General features: G+C 42.1%; 1 protein-coding gene across 2 annotated transcripts in view; it reads left to right on the forward strand.

The window, feature by feature from the left end:
• Positions 1-25,870, forward strand: part of SNX30 (sorting nexin family member 30) — a 58,956-nt gene that overhangs the window by 1,662 nt on the left and 31,424 nt on the right. For both annotated transcript variants that reach the window (XR_012635538.1, XM_074932178.1), the window contains exons 2-3: positions 18,472-18,660; positions 24,978-25,088. Coding sequence is in view for 1 of the 2 variants with exons in the window: in XM_074932178.1 (XP_074788279.1) it covers positions 18,472-18,660; positions 24,978-25,088 (300 nt within the window). In the remaining variant the exon portion in view is untranslated. The remainder of the gene's footprint in view (positions 1-18,471; positions 18,661-24,977; positions 25,089-25,870) is intronic.

The following is a 25,870-nucleotide window of genomic DNA, read 5'->3' on the forward strand; positions in this document are numbered from 1 at the left end:
AGCTTGTAGCAACAGGAGTTGGCTGCTGCCTTCATAGGTCTTCTTGCAGCTCATGAGTGCAGTGGTGGTACTGTGTTCTGTTAGCACTGTCCATCCACACTGCTGTGTAGCTGGTGAGCAGCACTGTTCTGAGGAGTGGCTCACACCCTATAACTTTTTTCCTCAGCTGTATTAAAGAGGTTTTTTGTAAGCAGGCTGCTCTCTGCTTTACTGCCTTGAGATGTCTGAAAAGTGTATCATATCCCTGATTATCTAGGAGCATACCTCTCTAGACTCAGGTCTTGGTCAGCTAACTTCTTGTCAGTAGGAAGAATCTTGCCCAGTTTTTATACCAGCAACACAGGTTGAGTCCATCTTCTAGTACCTGTAGTACTGTCCTGTTGTAGGCATTTGGCAGCACATACATACTGTAAAGGGAATAGCAAAAATGTGCTGAGGTAAGTGATTTTTAGACTTGAGAGCAGGTCTGTGGTTGACCTGGAAGTGACACTACGGTAATGAGCCTTGCAGAATAAAAGGATTTCCAGTAGGAAGAGGGCAGCATTCTTTTTTCCCTCTAGCTGAATTAGCAGAAAAAGCCAAATATCTGATCCTTCTGATGGAAGGAGTCCAACAGCTCTGTTGTGTGAGGGATGTCCCTTCCACTTAATACCTGATGCACTGGCAAGAGAAAAATGAGGTGACTTCTTTCCCACCTAAAGAAAAACTTCAGTGAACAAACAGGTGTTCATAAGTTTAAGGCAGTAGTAAACTCTGTGCTGTGTGTTGAGTAGTCTAGAGAGAAAGTATGGTAAGTGGAGGTCAATAGGTAAAACTGCCTTTTAGGTGATTAGTATGTCTTTTGGTCTTAACTTCTGGTGGTCATTAATCCCTTGAGAGGCTGGCTTACTAGTCAGCTAACAATGTGTGGATAGCTTTAGTAGTTGGGTAACAGAGGGAGGTCAGTGTTCAAGTCTGGCTGAGATTTAAAGCTCAGCAGCTGTTCTTTATCGATTCTTGAATAGGAGCTGTGCTTGTCTGCTCTCTTGGTGTCTTCCTGGAGATTCTGTTGGAGATTGGCACTGCAGGAGAAGTTTGGGTTGAAATCTGATGCTTCAAAGTGGCTCTGAGTCAGTAAGCTTATGTAAAGACCACTGCCCATACCCAGGCCTGTACTAGGACATCCCTCTGGCAGAAGGATAGTGGCAATGGCTGACACATCACCATGAACTAACTGGGTTTTCTGGGTGATTCTTACCTGCTCTGAGCAGGTACTTCCTAAACACTGTTGCAGGACAGAAGTACCTAAGGCTGACATCCTCTGATGGGAGAAGATGCAGAAAAGTAAGGAAAGTTGTCTGCCTGTAAATCAGTGCTTCAGTTTCCACTGCCACATCTTGACACAGTCTGATGCTGACACAGCCTGAAGTGGCTGAACCTCTGCCATCACTGCTTTGTATTCTTTAAAGCATGTTTTCCTTGCTTTTTTAGAGACGCTGAGTAAGAACACTACTTTTTCCTGAGTCAGAATCCTGGAGGACAGGAACACTGCCTGCCCGTGTCCTGTTAGTTTTTGATTCAAATGTGGGATTAATCTAGTAGCTTGGACCCTCTCTAACTTTGGAGTCTCATAAACTTTTGGTTGCTGTTTTAAGAACAGTGACTAGTGCTACTAGAGCAGTAGTAGATCATGGAAAAGGGAAGAAAAACCTGTGCTGTTTACTGTGGCTTCCTCGGTTGTAAGGCCTGCTAAGTAGACTAGTCTCAGGTTTTCTGAATTTTATGAAGAGGGCTGCAGAGCTTTGATTGTCTGAAATACCTTCTTCATCCTGAATTGTAGGAGAGAGCTGTTCTAAGAGCCAGGAAACCTTGACATCTGAGTAGCATCTAACCTCTTAAATGAAATGGACATTTCTGGTTAAGTACTTGGCTTTCACAAGGATTTTGCTGCAAACATGAAACACTTGTGTTTGTAGATTCTTGTCTCTGAAGCATTTCTGTACTGGCCACATCTTTCTGTAATTTCTGTTCCTCTCATGTCTAATTGCGTAACATGTTGTTTGTCCTGATACCTGACCACCATCAGCTCTTTTGAGTTTCTCCCTTGATGCTTGCTAGCTGCCAAACAAGGAGACAGCTAAAGCTGAACCTAAGCAGTACTGACCCCTTTTTTTTTTTTTACCTCAGGTGAGAGGGAAACATGCAGGAGGAAACAATCCGTCAGGGTGCATGGCAGTGTCCATTGCAGGGTTAGCTGTAAATCTGAGTTCTTGCTCTCTTAAGGAGCTTCTGGAAGGCAGGCAAGGTAACTGAGATCTGCTTTTTAGAGCAGATCCTCAGCAGCAAAGGTAAGACAAATGGGGAAGTGTCAGTGTGGATTTCTCTCCTTTTTTTCCCTTTTTAAAAAAAAGAGGAAGTTTTGCTTGCATGTGAGTACTTGACTCCAGTTCACTAGTTTGTCACTTTAGATAGTGAATCTGCCTGCTAGGACAAACACTTTGCCACTGGGGAGAAAAGGCACTGTTTAATGGGTTACTGGGTTTGGAGCAGAGGTGAGAAGCAGACATTATTCTGCTGTGTGACTGTACCCAAATGGCTGTAGAAGTATAATATTCAGGATGTAGCCCCACTGAGGCTGTGCAGATTTAGTAGTATGCTGCTAAGTGTTTGAAGTGCCAGGCTTGCAGAATTAGGAAGAAAGTGTTTGGTATGGCTTGTTCCATACAACTTGTTCCAAGTTGTGCTCTAGCTATGGTCCTTGTAGTCCCTCTAGACTTGTGTTGTGAGAATATCTTTCTAACAGGGTGATCTTGGCTGTTCTTGCTATGGTCTGCCTTGAGACTGGTGCTACCTGATAAGGTCCTAACTCCTAGTAAAAGTAGTATCTTGCATATCACTCCAAAAGCTTTCATATCCCACCTATCTTAAGGCTCAGACTCCCTTGTACTCTTTCAGACATCTGTAATGACCCAAGTTACCTGTAACCTGTTCAGCTTTTCTTTAAAGATGTGCCTACATTATATTTGGCTCTAAGACAGCTGGAATGAGCTTCAAGGCTCTTTTACAGATAGTAAATGTCTATCAAGCAGAGCTGATGTGGAATACCAGGTTTGCAGTGAATCCATAGTTTGAATTTGCTAATTCAAGGAGATGGATGTTACAACTCCTACTGCAAGCTTCTGGTTACTAACTGAAAACTATTGCTTGGATGTGACCCCTTGCTTGTCTGCTTCCAAGCTACCACCTTGGTGAATCACTAGGCCTGTATTAGCACCTGATCAAGTATAAATACTTGGTGTTTGCTAGAGTACTGTTACTTAGCACTCATTCTGGAAGGGAGCCTGGCAGCTCTTCAATAAAAAAATATACTGAGAGTCTGGAGCTCTACTTCCAGCCTCCTTGGTTGCTAGTTTATAATTATTGCTCTTAACTTTATCCACCCACAGATGAAACCAGTTTGCAGTATAATCTGAAATCTTAAAATAGATCTGCCTGAGCTTCTACAAACCTCTTCCTTCTCTGACTAAATGAGAACTGTTAGACCAGCATCATGTATTGTTGTTAAAGCAATCTGGAGGTAAATTCTCAGTCTTGGGAGAGACTGAGGACTACAGAAAGTCAGGAATTGAAGTTGGTGAACTTATGAAACAGTGTAAGTATGATGAGTGATCTTGGTTCTGATCTACAGGAACACAAAACTGACAGTTGGGGAACTTGAGGCTGGAAGGCACATCTGGATATCTTGTATCCCAACCCCTCAGCTCCGAGCAGGCTGCCCAGGATGCTGTGAAGTTGGTTTTTGAATATCTCTCTGGGCAACCTGCTCCTGCATCTAGTCACCTGCAAAGTAAAACATTTCTTACATTTAAGCGAAACTTCCAATATTTCAGTTTGTGCCTGTTGTCTCTTGTTCTGTTGTTGGACCCACTGAAAGGACTCTGTCACCACCTTCTGTATGCCTTACCATCAGGTATTTATCCATATCGGTAGGATCCCCTGCGTGTTCCCTTTCTAGACTGGCCTTCTTTCCCATGACGCATATTGTTGGCTTACAGTCAACTTTTCCCTTAGGATCTGTGTGTGGTGTGGGTTTTTTCTCCTTCTGCCAAGCTGCTCTTCAACTAGTCAGCCCCCAGTACAAACTGCTACGTGGGGTTATTGCTGCCAGGTGCAGGACTTTGCATTTCCTCATGCTGAATTTCAGGAGGTACCTGTCAGCCTGTTTTTCCAGCCTGTTGAGATCCCTCTGAATGACAGCACAACCATCTGGTGTATCAAGCAGTGCTGTATCCTCAGCAAGTGTGCTGTATCCTCAGCATATACCCTATCCCATCATTTAGGTCACTGATGGTGTTAAACAGCAGTGGCTGTATTACTGCCTGCTCATGTATTCCACTTGTGACTGCCCTCCAGCTGGAATTTGTGGTATCACCCTTTGAGCCCAACAGTTCAGCCAGGTTTCAGCCCATGTTGCTGTATATCTGCCTAGCTTGTACTTATCAGCTTGTCTAGGAGGATGTTATGGGAGACAATTTTGAAAGAAGCTCTTAAAAGTTGAGATGAACCAGATTAAAGCTCTCCTGTTGTACACCAGGACAGTCATATCTTTGTAAGACATGTTGGGTTGGTTAAGCATGACTTCCCGCAAGTCCATGATGACTTCTCATGAAGGATACAGTGATGTGTTTGCAAATGGTTTCCAATATTTGTTCAGTCACCTTTACAGGGATTGAGGTGAGGCTGGCTGGCCTGTAGTTCCCTGTATCTGCTGCCTCAAAGATGGGAGTGACACTTGGTTTCTTCCAGTCCTCAGGAACCTCCTCTTATCACTGTAATAAGGATAAAAGAATTGAAAGTGGCATTAGAAATGCATTGAAGTGGCACTTCAGCCACCTCAGCACTTGTGAGTCCATCACATCATGGGTTTATGTCTCTCCAGTTTGTTGAAATGCTCCCTAACCTGGTCCTCTCCCACTGATGGTGAATTGACCTTATTCCAGACTTTTCCACTGGATTTAGGGGCCTGGGATTCCTGAAGGCTGATCATCTCAATGAATACTGAGGCAAAGAAAGCACTAAGTACTTCTGCCTTATCTGTCCTTTGTCATCAGATCCTTTGCCCCATCAGGACGGCATTTTCTATGTTTTTTGTTTTGCTGCTGATGTACCTGTAGAAGTTTTTCTTGTTGCTGTTCTCAGATCCTTTGCCAGATTCGGCTTTGTCTCACTAAACCCATCCCTGTGTGCTCAGACAATGTCTCTGTATTCCTTCTGTGTCAACTGTGGCTGCTTTTTCTTATGCTTCCTTTTTATGTTTGAGTTTTGTCAGGATCTCCACGCTCATGCATGCAGTTCTCCAGCCACCTTTGCTTTATTTCCTGATCATTGGGATGGACCAGTTTTGGGGCTGGAAAGGTGCTCCTTGAAAATCAGCCATTTCTCCTGCATGCCTCTTCAGGGCCATGTGCCTTTGTAGCAGATTCCTGAAGAGGCCAAAGTCTGCTCCTGGTTAGTCTGGGGTTGTGATCTTTGTTTTGCTCTCCCCTGTTGGAATCCTGAACTCTACCAGCTCATGGCTAGTGTGGCCGAGGCTGCCCCCTACTTTCATATCCCTGACCAATTCTTCTTTCTTCGTAAGACTAAAGTTCAGCAAAACATCTCCCCCTGTCAGCTTATCAGTCACCTGTGTCAGGCAGTTGTCATCAATGCACTTCAGCAACCTTCTAGATTGATGTCACCTCTGCTGTGTTGTCCCTCTAGCAATACTGGTTTGATTTGTTACCTATAAGGACCTGTAAACATGAGGCTTCTTACGGTAAATCCCTGTCCTCATCTGCAGAAGAAGTGCTTGAAGGACACAGGAATGTTGGTTTTCACCTAGGATGGTAGGATTGCTGGTTTGGTTGAATGGTCTCCTGACTCTTCATAATTCACCTATTTATTGAGGCTGCTCTCCTGGCTTTTGGGAAGTCCTGTGGTCCTCTTCCTCCAGTCACTGCACTGAATGGGGAGATTACATTGCAGTTAAATTGCTGAACCATAGTTCTTAGGCCAGGAAGTTTTTAGTTACAAGCAGTTGTCTGCCACACACTTTACAAGTGGACCATCAGCTCTCAAAGAATGAGCTTAGTCATCATCTTGTTTAAAGGAACTGCTGTCTCTTCTCCTGTTGAACTGTGTGCATATATGTACATCAGGCAGCTCTTTTCTAGTCTCCTAGTTAAAAGAACTGACTTAAACCTAGCATGGCTTTCAGCTTGCCATCAGTGCTCTACCCACAGCCAAGCTGCTGTCTGAGTTCAGTTTCCCATCTTTCATAATGGTGGTAACTAGAACTGCTTCCTCTAGCTATTTCATCTCTCAAGCTCATGATATCACTTGGATAGGTTAGTACTGTGGTATTTTACTGAAAGGATAGGGTACTTGTCTCCTTTTTGCTTGTAGGCACTCTAGGGTTTGGTGTGGAAGCATGTACAACAACATGTTTGTGTGCTTGCTTACAGTTACTTTCACATAGAGATGGGATTTTATTGATAAGGGTGATTAATGGTATTTTACAATGTAGGTGCTCTAGTACTGTTGTAAAATTGTCCTTGATGGTCTCTGTGATCAACAACTTTCCAGTACAGTGACTTTCTTTGGAACTGGCAATTTCATCTCTTCTGAACGAGAGGAAGGATAGCTAACACTCTTAACTTGGTATAAACACTTGCATCAGCATAACTGTCTGTCTTAGTACTGTTACTTTTTTAATCTTTCCATCTGGTAAAACTCAACATAGCTTTTACTGTATAACAGTATTATTACTTTATGGTTCTTATTTCAACTTAATGGAGGGAGGAGTATACTTTGAGGTTGAATTTGGTGTTGCGCAGCTTTCATAATGTTTTCAACAGGATTGCTTCATACTTAATGACACGGAGTATTGAAAACAAATATTCAAAACGTATGTAGAGGAACTTGGTTATTCAGCTGTGTTTCAGAAGAGTGAGTCTTGGCAATAACTTGCAAGCCATGGTGGAAAAAGTTATGCTTGGTGGTCGGAAAGAATCCTCTGGACTGCCTGTGCTGGAATGCCTTGAACCTACCCGAGCTGCTGGATGCTCTCAGAGCTGCTTCATGGGGAGAAGGGGATAACCAGATTGGTTAAGCAGCTCTCTTTCTACAGCTGTGTGGGCACTTCATTCTCCTATCGGTGTCTCAGGGGTTTGTGATAAGTCTTGGGCAGCATGTCCCTGTGATTAACAATGGGAGGGGCAGAGAATAAAGACTGAGGCTTTCTGGTTGACAGACTGTGGTCTGGGAGACATCAGTTCCTAGATTAACCTGCGAACTATTCTCATGTCTTCTATCGTTGTGGAGTACTCTTGTGGTATCTCAAACAGATCGTCTGGCTGTCACACTAGCCAGTCTTTTCCTTATCTGAGTGGAGAGGCTGGTTTCTGTAATGTAGGTCAGGAGACAAGATGGGAGCTCTTAACAGTGCAGTGAGACTTAGCACTGCTATGTGAAAATCTACTTGCAACACCTAAACTGCATATTTGAGATTGTAACTTGGATGTCCTGCCAGTCTGAAGAAGACAATACACCTGTTAAAACCAACATTTGCTCTACTTCTCGGATGTAACTTCACTGAGGCTTGTTCTCTGCTGACCTTGAGCAAGATCTTAAATGCTGAGCTGTACTGACTCTTTAAGCTGTGTCTGACTTGGCTGCCTGAGCCCAGGTTGCAGCGCAGCTGAGACTCCAAGCTCTTGTGAATGGAGAAAACTACTCCATGACTAGGATGGAACAGGGCAGAAAGCTCCAGACTCCAGCTTGGAGGTGGCTGTAACTGGAGCCCTGAGGTAAAAGCTGAGTGAACTTAGTCTTAGTAAGAATTTACTCTTGGTGAGTTATTGAAAAACTGTGGGGAACCTGTGTCTTTTCCAGCTATTAAGGGCAGTAACTGACTGCAAGTTAGCTACTAGCAATACTGCAATGACGGACTGAAGATAGAAAAATCCAGTGAGCTGCAACCCTTTTAATGTGTTAGCATTCACAATGCCACTCCAGCTAAAATGATTTATTGACAAATGAATTTATTGGGCATGTTTTGTTTATTTAAATAGAGAGGGGCAGGGGGCAGAAAGAGGTGTTGCCTTCAGCTGTATGATTCTTAACCAGATACTTCACAGAAATCATGAAGTGTCAGTCTGAATAACCATGTAGGTGACATGGGTTAGTGGAACTAGCTGCAATTGTTCTGAAAATAAAGGCAATAATCCAAAATTCTTTCAAAAGGCAAGGAAAGAGCTCAACCAACAGCTGTATTTAGTGGTCCTCAAAGCATTAATTCCTTTGGAGAATATCACTGTCTTAAAGCCACATTCAGAGCTTCTAAACTGCTTCTGTGAAGCAATAAGCAGTAGATGAGAAGTTACTTTGGAAATGAAAGTGGTAGTGCCTCTAATCTCTAAAGATAGGCTTTTGCTGAACTTGGATTTGTGGTTTTATGTGTCATGGATTGAAGAGAACTACACTAATGTGTGGGAGCAAAGAAATAACAAAAATGTGTAGTGCTTTATAGTCCAGGAAAATGAACAAAATGTAAATACCAATTGGCTTTACTTGCTTCTAGATGATACCCTCAAATTAAGGAGTGCAGACCCTACCATGAGGATGACAGCCTCTCTGCCTGTCTTAGAAAATAATAGTTGTAGTGGTCTGCAGTGTTATTAGGGATGGATGCATGAAGCACATGCTTTAACCCTGATTTTTATTTAATCTGTGCTCTAACTTCAAGCTGAATTTAAATCTGAAAAAACAAGCTCTCTTAAAGCACCCTAATACTGCATATCTGATGACAGTAGCTAGTAGCCTCTCAAAGCCAAAATACTAGCAAGGGGTGAAGCTTCTTTGTCACATCTACCAGAAAAGCTGTTACTACACTGGTTCAATGTCCTGTCCTCATGGAAAAGTGTTGCCTTACATTGCTTGAATGGAACTTGCTGTATATTTCTGAAGGCCCTCTCAGGGTATAAAAGACTCCCTATCTTAAAGTCTGTCTGTATAGTTGGCCTTACTTTTCCAGTGAGCTTGAATGATGTGATGTGTTCCTTGAGAGGAATATGCTGCAGTGCAGGTGTTGCTCAAGGGCAGAGAAGCCTTGACAGCCCCCTCAGTGCTGCAGATGGTGTTAGCAACATCTGCTTTTAACTAGCTTGGTGGTGAAAGTGCTGACCTGTGGGAATGGTAAGTGATAGACTACCCCAGACACTACTTAAACCCATGCTATCTGGGTAGAACTGGCACCTTTGCTGTAGCTTTTTAGATGCTAGTATAATGCAAATTGTAAGTGAATATCTTGGATACTGCCAAGACAAAGCTGTGTTTTGGATTGTCCCCAAGAAAATTCCTGGAAAACTTTAATCAATACTGTTTAGTGCCAGTGATCAGCTTGGCTTCTTCAGGATTTATATGCTTTCAATGTGCTGACTAGATTGCTCCTGGATCAGTATACTTCACTAGAAGCCACACATGCCAAACACCTGTGTGTGCCACAGTAGCTATTGTGAGCCTAGGCCATATAAATAAAGGGTGTTTATAGATGAATTAGTCTGCAGATCTCATGCCTTGTTTCTTTCCTCCATCAGTCTCTATAGATAACTTCTGTAGTGTGAGGAAATACTTCATGACGGTTTTTCCTCACTTGCTCCACTTAAAGCAGGGAGGGAAGCGGTCATACTGTGTGGCTTTTGGTTTTGTGATATTTTTTTTGTGTTGTTTTTTTCATTCCAACACCTGCACTTTGTTTTACCCCTCTGGGAACAAATGCCTATCTGCTGGAGAGTGTCTTGTTTATCAGTAAACATGATGAAGGGCTGTCCCTTAAATTGCACCTGCGTAAACGGACTCAGAGTTCCTCCAAGAGCATGCTATTTCACATCTTCCAAGGTTTGAGATGAAACAATGAATTCTAACCTTTGAATATCTCTGTCTCCTTTACTTGCACAGCAATGTCTCGTCAGTCTGACTTGCTCTCATGAAACCTCCAGTGATCTTGTGTGGGGAAATGCTAATGCAACTCATATAAAACAAAGAGCATGAGGAAATCCACATCATAGTGCAATATGGAGGTGTATTCTTGCTTGTTTAAACAAAATAATCACTAGGATACTACAGTGCTTTCCAGCCCCTATCATCTCTTCCTTTCCTGTTTCTGCTCTCTACTTCTTCCCTATCCTTTTCATCTGTTCATATACTAAAAACTTCACTGTTTGCTCTCAAAAACATCTCAGCCAAACTGGCACTTTGGTGTCACTGGATACTTAGATAACTGATGCAGTTAAACCTACTTCCAGAGCATGAACAGGGAAAAACTGCTGCATGATGTGTCTGTAGAGCTTTAACACAAAGCCATATGTCTCTAGGAGAGAGCAGTTTAGTTTGGACAAGCTTAACAAACTGTTCCATCTGTAATCAGATATAAATCTGGCTTCTTGGATAGGGAAAGACTCTTAGTCATATGCTGGGTTTGAGTTTTCCTGCTCACGGTCTGTATCCTGGCTGCTGCTTTACTATTTAGAGGGTCAGAGCTCAGGTTCTGAAAATGAAGCTTTAAACAAAACACTGGGTGTATTAGGCTTGCTCATTAATAAGGTGCTCTTTAGCATGTTAAAATGGGTTGTGATGTTCCTGTGCACACAGCTGCAGAACCCTTCTGGTAGTAATTCAAGTCTTATAACAAACAATATTCTTGAAACAAACTCCTTGCAGATGGACATGGAACTTAACAGAGCTAGAAGAAAGTAACTAGAGACTTGACTCAAAAGGTCTGCATTTTTTAAATGTTTCTGAAGTTGTGTAGCTTCTACCATTCGTGAAGATTTTTTCAGCACATCTAGTGCCTGTTGCCTTCTACTGAGAACTGCAGAAGGAAGAAGGAACCTTTAGGGCTGCTAAAGGATGCAAATCCAAGTCTGCCCAAATGTTAAACTCTCTTGTTTTCCTTTGGGTCACAAGCACTTCTCTTACTTTCTACAGCTTAAACATAACTGAACTAATCTTGCTGGACAGTTGCTAGACTGGCTTGTTGCTTAGGTAGATAGATAAAGCTCTTTGCGAGGGCTGTAGTGCTTCGTTAATAGAGGTAGAAGCTAACGTTGGATCTGGAACTGTTTCATCAGAAAGAACAGATCATCCTGTAGATGCGTTAAAACACCTCTTTGCATTTAAAATACCTTGCCACAGTAAGGGAGCTATAAGATTTGGCAAGCATCCAGTTACTTGTCACACTTTTCTTCCTGTTTAGAGGATATGGGGAAGTGCATGTCAGGTTAGTGAGTTAATAAGACAAAAGTATGTCTTATTCCTTCACATTGTGTCTCTTTAATGTCTGCTCCAAATAACAGCCCATTTCATCTGCCAAATGTGAGGCCCCCAAAGCCTTTTGACCTTTTGGGCGCAAAATAGTACAGTAACATGGTTTACTAATATTGGAGGACTTGTCTTAACTTCTGTAAAACATCTGAGATGCCACTCATGATCCTGATTTTTAGAGTGTAACCTGAACCGTGTTTAGCTGAAGTGTGATATTGTGCAGTTCCCCTTCCAGGCTAGGAAAAGCAGACACCATCTCAAGGACTCTGTGAAAAGACAGACATGTAGCCAGACTGTATGAACAGATGGTCTAATGTGGTACTTGACTCCTTCTTATGACACCCCACTCTACCCCTATGCACAGGAAGGCTGAAACTGAGCTGTATTGTAGCTGAGTGCTGGAAGACTTCAGCAACAGAGGTAGGATTTGTAGGAAACATTTCTGTGCCCACATTCTTGCTCTGGTTAGCTTAACTGTGATGACTTATGGGAATACAAACCACAGAGTAAAATAATCCATCCTATAAAACTTGTCTGTTAGCCTCAGGAAAGAAGTGGGAATTTCATGACCTGCATGAGAGGCTTGGAAAGTGCTTGTCAATTATGTAGTGTCTCTGAGAAGCTTGTTCCTGTGTTTCTCTGTCCAGCCAAAGTGCAAAGAAACACTGTTCAGAATATGATACCTTTCTAAGCAAGAATGCTCCCAGGTCTTGAGTGGTACCAAACTACATGCTGTTACAATCAGCTGCTGCATCTAAAATTCTTGTTTTCTCAGGGATACCGAGGGGTCTGTCTGCAGGCAACTCTCACCTACAGCAGAAACACTAGTTGGAGTGATGCACCCCAGAACAAAGTCATCAGACTCATGGCTTGGCAGCATGCTGTACTCTGACACCTATTTAAAATGTCCTGAGAGCAAATTGATCCAATCCTAGTGGCTTTTTGGTTAGATAGGCAAAATACCAGTGGTATTGCCAGAACTGTAGGGGTGAGACTTGGGCCAGGTGTGGTATGCATGGCATGTTAGAGTTAAGGGGTTTCTGCCCATCACTGCAGGACCCACAGACTTACTGCATAATGCCCTCTAGGGCTAGGACATAAAAAATCTGGGCTTGTGTCCTCAACATTCAGCACTGTCCCTCCTCTGCTGACACATTTCCAGGTAAGAGAGAGGAGAGTTGCTTCTGATTTGATCTCAGTCTGTATTGGTCTTAAAATAGCCTCAACGTTGCAGTCTGATTCTATGTGATTAATGTAGTGGAAAACACTGACCTCTTCTGAGGGAATAATCTTGTTCCTTGTGAGTACACCCACACACTGTGCTCTCCTTCCCATTACTGGAGAAGGATGTCAGGAGCTGATGTACATGTAACCACTTGTCCTTTCCCGGGAGGGTAGGTCCAGCCTTAGAAGTTGATTCTTACAGTTCTAGTCAAACTACAACTTAACACGGTCTTGTTTGTGGATCAGTATAGAATGAATGGGGTTTTTGGAGTTTTAACTGTGGGCTTTTTGTTTATTTAAACCTTCTAGAACAAGACTGCCTTGTTATCCTCTTTTTCTCTACTGTGTCTAGAGTATTCTTCTTTCTCTGCAGTCTGGATCCCTGCTTTGGTCACTCTTGCCTTAAAGTAGCTGCCCGAAGACAGGTGCAAGAGGAGGGGACATGCAGTATCTCATATCTACTGCAGATACGTGTGGGAAGACAAAGGTGACCTGTAATAAAGTATAATGCTGATGCCTGGCAGAGAATGAAACTGAGCATATATAAAGGGGAAGCAAATGCCTTTTCCTCTGTTCTCTATCTGAAGAGAAGTTTAGGTATTTGTATGCAGCTGGTATTGGATAATAGTGTTGTACAGACTGAGCTTTCACCCTACAGATGCTTAGTGAGATCTTCTAATAGGTTACTATGCCATCAGTGACAGATGAACTGATCTAGATGGACTGGAGGGTAGAAGGGCTCTTTCTCTTTCTATGTGGAGCTGACCTGTACAGGCCAGTAGCAGAGAACTCTATAAATAAATAAAAAAAAAATCTGCTTTCAAAACTTGCTGGGATAAGACAAGTAGTGCTATGAACAGGTCTTTGAAAACCAAATTAAATGCAAGCTTTTATAGTGTTCTTGGGAATATTCACATCTAAAGCATTTTAGTTTTCCAGTCACCAGAAACAATTCTACTATGGCTTATTGTTGTGTACTGAAGGTACAGAAATAAGACTGTTCCAGAAACCTGCTGGAATCGTGTGGGATTGTTGTCCCCATGACATGACTGTATCTGTGGAGGTGTCTCTCTGGGAAATGGATGGCAAAAAGCAAGAGAATGCCTTGAAAGAGAAGAAGGGTGCAGCACTCTGTATTGCAGAAGTGAAGCACTGAGGCTCTAAGAGTAGAATAGTCCTGGCTGTAAAGTTCTGGAGTTAGATAAGGACATTAGGGACTAAGCGCACTGCTTGCCTCTAAACAGCAACACTTCTAAGTGTCTCCTACTGTTGAATGAGAGCATGTGCTTGCAACATCAGGTGGTTTCAGGCTAACCTGTCCAGAGATGAGTTTATCTGTGCTTGGAAGACCTTGTTGAACCACCTCTTCCAATTCCTTTATAGACTACAGCTTAGAGAGCTTTGCTGTCTGGTTGAGCTGTACACTTACTGAGAAAGGATAGTCGAAAGCTAACATAGTTTGTAGAAGCTGCAGTATTGACTAGCTGCACTGAATTTAGGAGACTGTGATCTTCATTGGACAATAGGCCAATACCTAAAGAATTCTAGAACTTTTTTTTTAGCCTTCAAGGATTGATTCCTGGATGCTTTCTCTGGTGTGTACTACTCCATTGGGGTAGGCTGCCACCCAGAAGGCCAAATACCAAGCTCCTGAGGCTTCACTTTATGTGGATCCAAGCTGCTCTGTAGATCTAGAATCTTGGAAAAATCTTCTGGGAGGGTGAAGGAGGGAGAAGATGACATCAGCTGGAAGCTTCCCAACTCAATATTTGCATGTGACATGCAGACTTGAAGTTTATAAAATTCAGCTGATTTTTACACTTGGACAATGTTAACTTCTTGATACATTTAGTATCTGTTTCTGGGCAGGCTAACTAGTCAAGGTGTTTGGACTATATAATACAACAAAAGAATGCGAAGCTGCTTTGTTACCAGATAGCAGCCTGTATAGTTGGGAGGGCTCATGCATTTCAAACACAGGCAGTTAGTTCCTAGTTGCCCTGTACTGTAGGATACCAAACTTGGGCTGCTAGAGTCATCTGATCTTATGTACCTGTAAATTTGGGTGTCTTGAGGGATCCTGCAAACTCTGTAGGGATGTGTGAAGAGTCAGTGGTTGTACAGCTGTGCACAAAAACCTAGCACTTAACCAGTAAATCAAACTTGAAGGTCTGAATGTCATGCTATTTCTGCTGTGGGTTGTGATTCAGGCCTTGCTAGACCTTCACCTGACCTGCTTCAGCAGGTGGCAAAGCTCTGAGACTGGCCTGCGAATGTGAGGGACAGAGGCTAAGGATCTTTGCTCTTTACTTTAGAAATAGCTCTAAAACTTGAGGGAGGCCTTTGTGGATGCTCTCTAAGGCTTGAAGAATGTCTTGACAGAACCTGTCCTCCATTCTATCTGCCTGGCTGCCAGAAGCAGCCTCCCCTCTGCCCACCCTGTGGGGTTGCTCAGATTCATGGTAGTGTGACTGTACTGTGAATAACAGGTGTTATGACGAAAAGGGTTTTTTCCATGAAGAGCTTTGAGCAGTAGGTACCTACTGGGACTTGAACTGTACTGATGTTTGATAATGCAGGTAGGTACTTAAAACAGCAGATGAGCAGCTACTTGGTGCACCAAAGATGAAGCTGATGCATGAATCCTTGGCACTGAAGTCACTGTTATATAAAACAATTAATACTAGTCAGTATTTCAGAAGCTTGTGGTTTGATAACTACTTTGACAAGTAGAAACGCAGATGGCTGCAGATCTCCTTTCCTGCTAGGCTCTGCAGGGCACAGTCTTCCTTCTATGGTAAAAGCAGACTAGAACAGATGTTGCAGTCTTGCTTCCCCAACTGCAAAAAATTCCAAGTCCCACGGAAGAAAGCCAGTGCCGATTAACATGATGAGGAGGTGCTCTGCTGAAAGGATTACAGCCTGAGATGACTTAGATTGCTAGGCCATCTGCTGTGACACTTCAAAGCCTGCCTCTTTCTAGCAATAGCATAAGACTTCAGCACACTGATCCTGCCTACTGTTAAACGAAGGTTCCGCAGTCCTAAGTGCTGTTGGTTGTGCAGTTAGCTAGGAGGCTCCACCCATTAAGAAGTACAAATGGTTAGCTTCTAAACTGGCCTTCAGCTACTGAAAACTAGCCAAGTAGCAGGGCATGATGCCAGCTATTACTGCTGGGGAGAGTTTTGCTGTTGCAGATGAGGCAGTACAGCAAAGTAGTACTCTGTGTACACTTCTGTTCTTTACCCAGTACCACAGCTATCAGCCTTCCTGTTCCTAACCAGATTTGGTCTAGAAGCTTTATTGATCTAGATCTGGGGTGTTTCATCCAAGGCTGAGATCAGGTAAAACTATCACAGCCTTTATTTTATGACCTGAGACATTCCACAGGACCCACGACTACAGGAACACACTCAAGTAGACTGAAGTGGGTTCCAGCCTTCGCAAACCTCTTCCCTGCTTAAAAAGTGCAAGGCATGCTAGTATGATGTTATCTCCCAAAAGAATTGGTGAGGAAAGCTGCTAGCTTCATGAAAGTGGCTGCCAGCTCTATCTTTGGTCCTTCCTCCAGTTGTTCTGACACCTTGATACAGAGTTTTCATATTTTAAGCAGATTCCCTCATATTCTTTAAGCTTTCTTTTGGAAGGGCTTTATTACAAGCTTTTGAGATCTCCTGTGCAACCAGGCTTAAGCTGTTTCCACAAGCTAATTCATTTCCATGCTGGAAGCTTAGAATTTGACTGGCAGCAGTTCTGGCACAACTTGCCTTACACTAATGTTTCTTGCACATAGGCAATGAAGAGCTGTCTCTTCCTTTTGGAAACAGAAACAGATTGGTCTACAGCTACTGCAGTGTCCCAGGGTTTGCTTTGCTCTTTACTCCACTCAGCCAAATTCTTCTGTCTAGCTGAACTAAAGATTTTCTGAAGCCATCTCTTGTTGCTAGTCTTATCCTGTCTTCTGCTTATTCTGTCTGTGTAACTCCCAACAGAACTCCTTATCTGCTGAGTTATTGTAGCATTGCTTCTTCCTGTTGTGCATGGTCCTATGAGTATAAGCCAGATGCAGTTCAAGCTGTCTACCTCATGTATGAGCTGGCAAGCTGTGCCATGCTCATCCTGCTCTTTTGCCCTCTTCTTAAGAGAGCATTGGAGTGCCTGTCTTCCAGTTCTTGCTCACTTGCCAGTTAAATCTGAAGTCTCTCATCTGTTGACAACCAATTCAGAGCATTAGCTGAGAGAATGTATCTAACCTCTCTGTTATTCAGCAATAGCTTAGATCACCCTTTTCTCAGAATGTATAGGCTAAAGCATTATTCTCTCTACTTCATAAGGCGGTCCTCAAGGTGAAGAGCAATACTACTACAATTCTGAGAACTGCAACAGGCAGAAGGCTCTCTGTAAAATCTCAGTACTCCCGTGATGGGATTGTTACAAAGACTGGTAGGAACTTAGCCCTGTTCTTAGCCATTGTCAAAGGCAGACCTTTGTAAGTAGCTTTAACCTGAAGCTCTCACCTGTAATTCTGAACCCTTGAACAAAGGAGGACTTCTTTTGAAGACAGGGACTTCCCTTGTCCAGCTGGAACACAAACCACAGTTGCATAAGGAATACTGATGCACAAGGGGGATCTGACCCAAATAGGATTGCTTTGCTAAGATTACATGTTTTATTTAGCCACAAAGGCTGTGTGAAGCTGGGGCTAAGCAGTAACTCTAATACTGAAACACTTCTAGTTAATGTGCTGCTTAGCTGTAGTGATGTTTCTCTGACTAGCAACTAGAGGAACCTTTGTCCTTACAAGGGAAACACTCTCTGGATAAATCTGTTCTTGTGTTACTAGTTAAAACAATCAGAAAACCCTTCTCTCTTTTCTGAAGAGCCATGGATTTTTGGGAATTTCTAATACTGTTGTCAGATGTTCGTAAGTACTGTGTCACTTGTCACATGCTGTCAGTTCCCTCTGCTACAAAACTAGAGCAGAGAACATGTGAAGCTGCTGTGATATTTATTCAAAGTGGAGTAACCACTAGCTGGAGTAGTTGGTCTTTATCAAAAGTGTGAGACTCAAAGGTGTGGGAATATTCCAAGTTGGCTATGAAGTTTTGTTTTGTTTCCACTGCTGCTGAGTCAGTTTCAAGGAATTACAGACTTCCCAAACCCTTGTGCATCTCTGCCTAAAATAGCCACTTGCTGATTCTTTTAGCCTCTGTCTTCCCTAAGTGCTGGATGATACTCCTGGAGTTGGGAGGATGGGAATAAGGACACCTCCAAGCAAAACAGTGTTTTCATTAGCCTTAGAACTCCAGAAGAGAGATATGCATAGGTGCTGATGCTGGAATGTGTCATCTGTGACTGTCTTGTAGTGCAGTTCAGTCTCTGAGTGCTGGTAATGTGTTTGGAAGTTAATAGACTGGATGGGAAGCCTCTAATACAAGTTTTCCCTTCTTCCTCTACTATAGGAGTCTCCAGAGGCAAAGTCTGACTTTCATTCCAGTCAACTGAACTGGTGCCACTTTGCCTGAAGCCTGTCTTATAAGTAGGCCTCCTAATTTGCCTGACTGTTTTGTTTTCAGATTCTTAAGTTGGTTCAGTCTCACCAGGAACTGTTGGTTCAGCAATACTTCTACTCATGAACAGAAACCACATTGTGCCATACTGAGGGGGAGGTATGGTGGTAATGTGCTTTCTCTTCAAGTTGTGAAACAGTAGAACAACCTAATGCTCAGACCCCAGTCCTTAGGGGATTGCTCAGGTGTTCTGGAAAAGGGTGATCCTTGGAACTGCTGAAATAAATAGCCCTTGTAATATACCAGTGAAGTTTGTTAGTGGATGTTTGTAGATGTTTGAGAATACTGTACTTCACAGTGAATCTGTTCACTTACTGGTTTTTCCTTTCCAATACAGGATCTCAGTCTACCCAATGGAACACCTGTGGACACTTCTAGCCCAGCCTCTTCCTCATCCCTCCTCAATAGACTGCAGCTGGATGATGACTTGGATGGGGAAACTAGAGACCTCTTTGTTACTGTTGATGATCCCAAAAAACACGTGTGCACGATGGAGACATATATCACGTACAGGGTTACAACAAAGGTACAAAGCAATGTTCTTCGGTAGTACTTTTTTCTTTGGAGAGTTTTTTAGGGCATGTTCTGGACATCTATGCCTTGCATTGTATTTCCTTATCGTAAGGACAAGAACCTAGTGTCTTTCAGTACTTTGTGAATGTGTTGAAGGTGTGACTTCTCTTAGCATAACTGTTACTACTTCAGTATATGAAAATATTCAAAACTTTTAACATGTTAGCTTTTTGTCTCTGACTCTTAAATAGAATTGTTTGTAAACTTGCAAGGCCAGTTTCTTTCATTAACTTTAAAGTTAGTTCATATAAAGTAATCTGACACCCATCTGGTTTGAGTTACCTTCCCTGAAGGGGAATGTGCCTTATGATTCACTGTTAATCATCTCATTTTGTGTCTATCATTTTCTGAAGTGCTTTGAGCTTGTTCTTTTAAGTGTTTACCATACTACTTCTATCGGCCCTTTACTTAAATCACAATCTTGAGCCTTGACTGTAAACGAGCTTCCATGCAGTTGTTGGTACAGAAGACTGTGTAGCTGCTGCTAAAACTTAAGTAGCATAAGAATGCTATAGCCTACCAAAAGAAATATGCTAGGGATTTTTTTATCGTGTGTTGTAGTTCAATCATTAATGCAATCTAATTACACTAATAGGACAAGTGATCTGAAAAGTCCACTGCACTCGCAACAGGAATGTTGATTTCTGTTAAGTAGCTCGTTCTCATTAGCATCAGCTTCTAGGTGATGTTGACATCTGTTTTGGGCACTTGTCGTTACCTAAGGCAAAAAGTGTTCATGAACTTCTCTAGGAACATACTTGATCCACTTGTCCAAAAAGATTAACGTTCCTCTGGCCTACTTAGATGGCACTTTATACTGGAGAGAATATTTTCCTTTGAGATAAGGAAGCCTTTCTAGGCCACTTTTTTCAAAATGTCTACTCAAAAGTTCTACTTTCAGACTGCACAAGAGAAAATGTGGTTTCTCTAAAATAGTAGCTACCTCTTACTGCACACTTAACGTAGGCCTGTCATTCTTTGTTGCTCTGGGTGTCTTAATCTTGCAAGAAATGCTGTATCTTAACTACTAGCAAATGTTAACAGGTATTGTAGAAAGCTTTTCTACTTGGTCAAACTTAGCCTTCAGCAGTTATATCATCAGAAGCAATGGGATGGGCAAAATGAGATGCAACTTTCCATAGGCAGATGGTTAAAATTGGCTAAAGTTGTTTCTTCTTAAATTAAGACCTGTTTATTCTGTCAAGATAAAATATCTCTACACAGTGGCACCCAAGTAACGTTCCTTTGCTTAGAAACCTGTGAGTTTACATGAGGGTTCCCTTCCTTCTTAAAGCTGAACTCTGGAGCGTGGGTAAGGTATTTACCATATTTAGATCAGATGAGTTATCCAACAGTGTTGTCTTGTAGTTTAAAAAAACCTTGTCCTGTACTTCTAACTCTGCATATCTACCTACCTGTCTGTTAATACTTGTTTTATTTGGCATCTCGCTGTAGCACATAAATCTGCTGTATTATAGCATTACAATGCTATTGTGAAACAGTGCATAATTTATTGTTACCAATCACTGTGAAAGCCTCACCTCTTCAGGTTTATTATTCTTGTAAACTTTTGGCTAACCTTTAGGGTCAGCACCTCTAGCACTATCTACTGTTGTTTAAGAAAAGACTTTTTGGAAGACTAACAGTATTAATGGTCTGACTCATTCTTGTCATATGAACAAGGCCTCTTTGATGCCAAACTAATTGCCCAATTGGCCATTGGAGCTTAAAGCAGTAATTAAACATGGCAAAAAAGCTGCACAGGAGTAATCCCTAGACAGTGATGAGGATGAGAGATGCTTGTACCTCCAGATTGTAGATCAAGGTTCTATAGCACACCTTGCTCTTGTTATCAGTGTAAGGCCATACCTTCTCATCACCTGCCTTGTAGCATTGCATGAGAGAGTTTGGAGACCTGTGAAGGGCTGGAAGGCTCTCTGGTGGCTCTGGATGAGGAGGCAGGGATGGCTGCTTTTTTTTTTTCTTCTTTATTCACTTAAGAATGCTACTGGGACCTCAAAGGTTTGAATAAACATTGATCCTAGAATGAGTTATGCTGAAGACTTCATTGCTGTGAAAAGCAGCATCAGTAGGTGGAAGAGGGGAATGTAATTGCTGGCGTTGTAACATGTGCTTGTAGCTGTGACTGGACACCACTGTAGGGAAGCATAACCTGTCTGCAGTCTTAGGTTTGTGTTGATTTTTTTTTTTCTCAGGAAGGTCCTTACTGTAACAGCAGAACAGAGAAGTCTTGCAGTATGCCCCAGACTTCTCTACTGATACCTTTGTCAGCAGGTGGCTGAAGAAAGGTCCAAAACATTTTGTCTGAAACAGTGGCTTGTAGGGAAGCTGAGAAGAAAGTTGCCTGGTCCTGCTTGTGCCCCTGCTTTTATGGCTTCCTAGTAAGACTCAGGTACCGTTCCCCAGCCTGTCTTCTGGGGAATGAATTTAAAGAATGTAATGGGAATCCCCAAAATAATGAAGACAGTGGTTCAGACCTGGTTCTCTTGACTCTTTTATTCCCTATTTTCTTCTTGCTCACAACAGTTTTCTTATATAGGAGGCTGGTGAAAAAAGGCAGTTGAAACTTGTGTTGGAATTTAATTAGTCCTGCTGCGATGATTGAAGTGTCTTGGGTGTTCTTGATGATATGGCTCTCTGCTCTTCAGATGGTCTGAGGTGCACTCTAGAGGGATTTTTATCAAGCAGATCTTTCTGAGTAGGTGGGGGAAATAAAACTTACCTTTATGTAGTCATTTCTCCCAAGGGAAACATAAGCTTCTATTTTCACTTTTGTTGTATTTTCTAGGACAGCCAGGATATCTTCTGTGCCTTTTCCCATGGAGGTCTGAACAGCTGTGTGCTATTCCTCAGTTGTGCAGATGCTCTGCAGGCTTGAAAGGAGAGGCTTTCAAACCAGTCAGTACTGAAGTAGTGGTCTTGGATTTTTTTTTCTCTTCTCCTGCTTACAGTACATGCATTGGGTAGGTTACCTGAGCACATGAAACAGCTTGATCCCTAGAAAGGAGCAGGTATAAGTGCTATGAGCTCTTTTTCAAACAGGCTAAGCTATTTCAGGCAAATGAAACCTTGCTCCCTTCTCTCTGCCATTCTCTTTCTAGTTGAAGATTTTGCCCCCAACTTAAACAGTAACATGGAGGGGAATCATAGTCAGGTATACCAAGTAAGGGACTAGAACTGGGGTATAAAAATACTTCCACATAGTCATTGCAGGCTAGCTTTAGGTTTGTCTGCTAACTCCTTTCAAGAAAGACAAGAATCTTACACAAGACCAAGACTTGGTGATTGCTGTAATACTACCTTAAGTCAAAACTATTCCAACAACAGATGTGAAAGTGTCTGCTTTCCAGCAAGTAAAACTGAGCCCAGAATACTGCAGTGCTGACCTAGTGGAACTGTGCTGGAGTTTTCAGTAAATCCCTGAAAATGTCTTGCCCATTATTTTTGGGAGGTTGATATCTGCTGCATAAGTTTTTCAGCTTCCTTTGGGAGACACATGTGTACTTGCAAAATGAGATTTATGGATCCTACTAAGAAATCAGGAGGAATTCAGCTGTGTCAAAAACATAGACATTTCACTTGCCATCCCTGGACAGCAGTGAGACCCTCCTCCTTGTGTGCAGTCTGGAAAAAATAACTTGTGCTAAGCTAATGAACAGTTTGATCTGAGATCCAAATTCTTTCAGCATTAGTGAAGTGTCATTAAAGCCTTGAAGAGCCCTTATGCTCTGTCCAAATAGTCTTTAAAAAGCTTATTTGCTGTCTAGATTTGACAGCCTGTACAGCAAACACTGAAATACAGATGACTATGATGTATTTTCATCTGCCTCCCTCTGAGGAACAAAACCTGATAGATGGAAAACTTTGCAAATCTGCTTCTGATGTAAAGGCGGCAAAAGCAGTTTGCTAGAGAACAGTAACTACTGTAAAGTTTGTACACTGGGACTTACACTGCTTTCCTTATTCTAGACTGAATAGTACCTATACAGTTTTCCTTAACTGTTAGCAGAATACTGGTCAATAAGGTTCTCAGTGCTAACAGATGAGAGACTTATCCTACAGCATGAGGATGAAAGTGAAGACAGTATAGTGTGCATACATCCTGATTACTCACATTCACTCACTGTTTGATCTCTTAAGAGGCCTTTGCCCAGTGACAGCTAGTTCACAAAAGCTCTTCCCACTACTAAATCATTACTTTTTTTTTCTTAATTTCAGGTCTTTTCCTGCAAGGCTGAGTTAAAACTGCTCTGTTAAAAGAACAAAGCAGTCAGCACCACTGGCTGATGGCGACTGACTATATGTGTGTGAATTATCTTGTTCTAGTGTAATACCGTTCAGTCCCTTACTCAGAACAGGTGAAAATAATTCATGTGAAGTCTCAGAAGTTTAATTTATAGTGTGGCACTTTAACATGTTAAGTAAGTTGGTGTTACTCTGAAGTGTAGCTGAGTGAACCACAAATCCACAGTGGATATCTAGATCTTGGTAGTCCATCATCTCCAAACATGACTGCTCCATTGGTAAGCATTCATTATGTTAGTCCATGGACTAACATGGATATCTCTGACCATAGGTCAGAGGAGGGAGGAGATGAGCTTGATTTCTTTTCTGTCTCTTGAAACAAAACCACTTCATAGGTAATATCACATTAGCATACTGTTTACAGTATACTAGAGCTACTGTTCTGCTGATAGTCTCTTAAGGCTGCTAACTTTCCCCTAGAAGGAGTTTTCTGGCATAGAACTTGCACAGGGTCCCCAGTGGGGATTAGTGGGAGTAACATGCAGTAAGTGAGGAGTTGGAGCCATTCAGAGACCAAGTGGAGAGGCAGATAGCATCTAAATGCTGCTACTTGGCTCTTTCCAAATATGTGGCAGTTACTTTCAGTCTGTAAGTTAAATACAAAATCTCTGCTGGAATTTAGCAGGCCGTTGTAGTGGCTAGGAGTAGCAAAGCAACCTAGTGCTGGATTTGATACCAGTTCAAAGCTAGGAGAACTGGTGTATTCCCCAGAATGCAGTGGTTCTTGATGTTTAGCTGTAGACATGTAGTGTGCTTCCACTGCAGCATCACCTTCATTGTATGATGCTCTTGATGCTGTAAGTAACCAAGTATAGCTCTCTAGGCTTCTCTGAGTTGTACTTCTTAGTGCGATGTCTACCTTCCAATCATCACTATCGCAATACCAGGCTCTTTAGTGGAGAATCCTAGTTGGTACACAGTTTCATTAGTGCTTTTAGGCACTTGCAGTAGGTGTTGTACAAGCAGCCCTATGCAGTTGGCTATCTAGGCCATAAACTGTTTGAGGACTGAACAAAATATTTGCCAGTGATTTCTCTTCATACTTACCTTCTGTCCCAAATTTGTAATGGCAAGTTTAACTCCTTGCCCTAGAGAATGAAAACTTTAAAGATTTAACTATAAACACTAGAAATGTTCAAGGCCAGGTTGGATGGGGCTTTGAGCAACCTGGTCTGGTGGAAAGTGTCCCTGCTTATGGCAGAGAGGTTGGAACTAGATGATTTTTAAGGTCCCTCCCAACCCATTCTGTGAACTTAATGTGTATCTCTGATAAGGCACTACTGTGCTGTAGTCTTCAATAAGTCTCTGAAAATGTCTTGCCCATTATTTTTTTTATTTTTAGAAACTTAGTATAAACAGACTCATTTCTTCATCAGAAATCAACAAAAACAGTCATTTGGCAAACGTAGCAATGATTTGTATCCTAAACTTTCAGCTCTGAAGGAGTGTAATAAGCCTGTCACTTCTGGAATATGGTGCAGTGCTGAAACACTTTTTTCACACATAGTTAATCCACATCATAGAACAAGCAAATCATTAAATACCTTTATTTTAGCCATCGAGAATTAAGAGCAGTCTTGACCTTGGAATAAAGAATTTATACAGTCTTCCCTGCAGGCTTGCAAGTACCAAGAGATTAACATGGTGCACAGTACTCCCTTCTCTACAGCCTCTTCTCAGAGTTTATCTGAACAGAACATATAATAGGTCTTAAGAACACACCAGTTCCAAGAAATAATTTTTCTAATTGCTGGCTTTCTCACTGCTTGAAAGGCCAGAGAACCTTTCTCTCATGTTGGCTGCAAACACAATTTTGGGGATAGAGTCCCTGTGCAAGGCTTGTCTGTCTTAACCGTTGCCAGCGATAACTGTACTGCATTTGTTGATAAGCTCTGGAGTGAAAGGTTTGGTGCACTCTAATTTCATCCTGTTCTTCTTTTCCAGACCACACGAGCAGAGTTTGATTTGCCAGAGTATTCTGTCCGACGGCGATACCAGGACTTCGACTGGTTGAGAAACAAGCTGGAAGAGTCTCAACCAACACATCTCATTCCCGTAGGTAGTAAGCAAAAATCTGCTACTAAGGACAGTTCTGTATCTGTCTTCCAAGGGTGATATTTCTCTTTAGGTTTAAATACAGTATTTCTTTATCTTGAGTATCTAGATTTAAATGACACTTCATTCTCTTCTAGTAGAGTGGGGAGAGCTTCCTGTTCTTGACTGATTATGAAGCTTAGACTTAAGTGGCATACCTGAGAGGTGAGCTTTGACAGTGTCCTGTAGGGCAGTGTGTGTGCTAACTACATCTGTTGTGGCATAAGTGGAATATGCTTCATCTGTTTGTTCAATTATTATATCTAGATTTCCAAGTATTGAGACTTACAAAAAGCCACAAAGAGACCTCAAGTCCTAGACGTAGTCACTTTTCATGATGGCCTTTTGAACTGATTTTAAAAAAGAGTATTAAAAAAATAACATTTAATATCGCAGCCTTATGAATCTTAGCCTCTGGCTTGTTGGCTATTACTTGCCTTCAGTAGGCAGAAGTTTAGATAATGCGATTAGCTAAACTACTGCACCCCATCTTATCACTGAAGCTGGCAGTCTGACCCCACCTTATGTGATATGAAGAGGTTGATACTGATCTTGAGCAGTCTGTTTTTCATGCTGTGGAAGTTGTGAACAGGTAGGAAGCTTGTGAGACCACCATCAGCTCTTTTGAAAAAAAAAAATTCAAAGAAGCATGTAGGAGATGAATTGTTGGGAAATAGCAATACTGCTAGCATGCCTTAGCTTGCTTATCTGGGATAGGGTGACAAAGTTTCTCTGCTTTCCCT

This window comes from Athene noctua, chromosome Z (genome assembly GCF_965140245.1).
Source record: "Athene noctua chromosome Z, bAthNoc1.hap1.1, whole genome shotgun sequence".
In the NCBI taxonomy this organism is placed as follows: domain Eukaryota; kingdom Metazoa; phylum Chordata; class Aves; order Strigiformes; family Strigidae; genus Athene; species Athene noctua.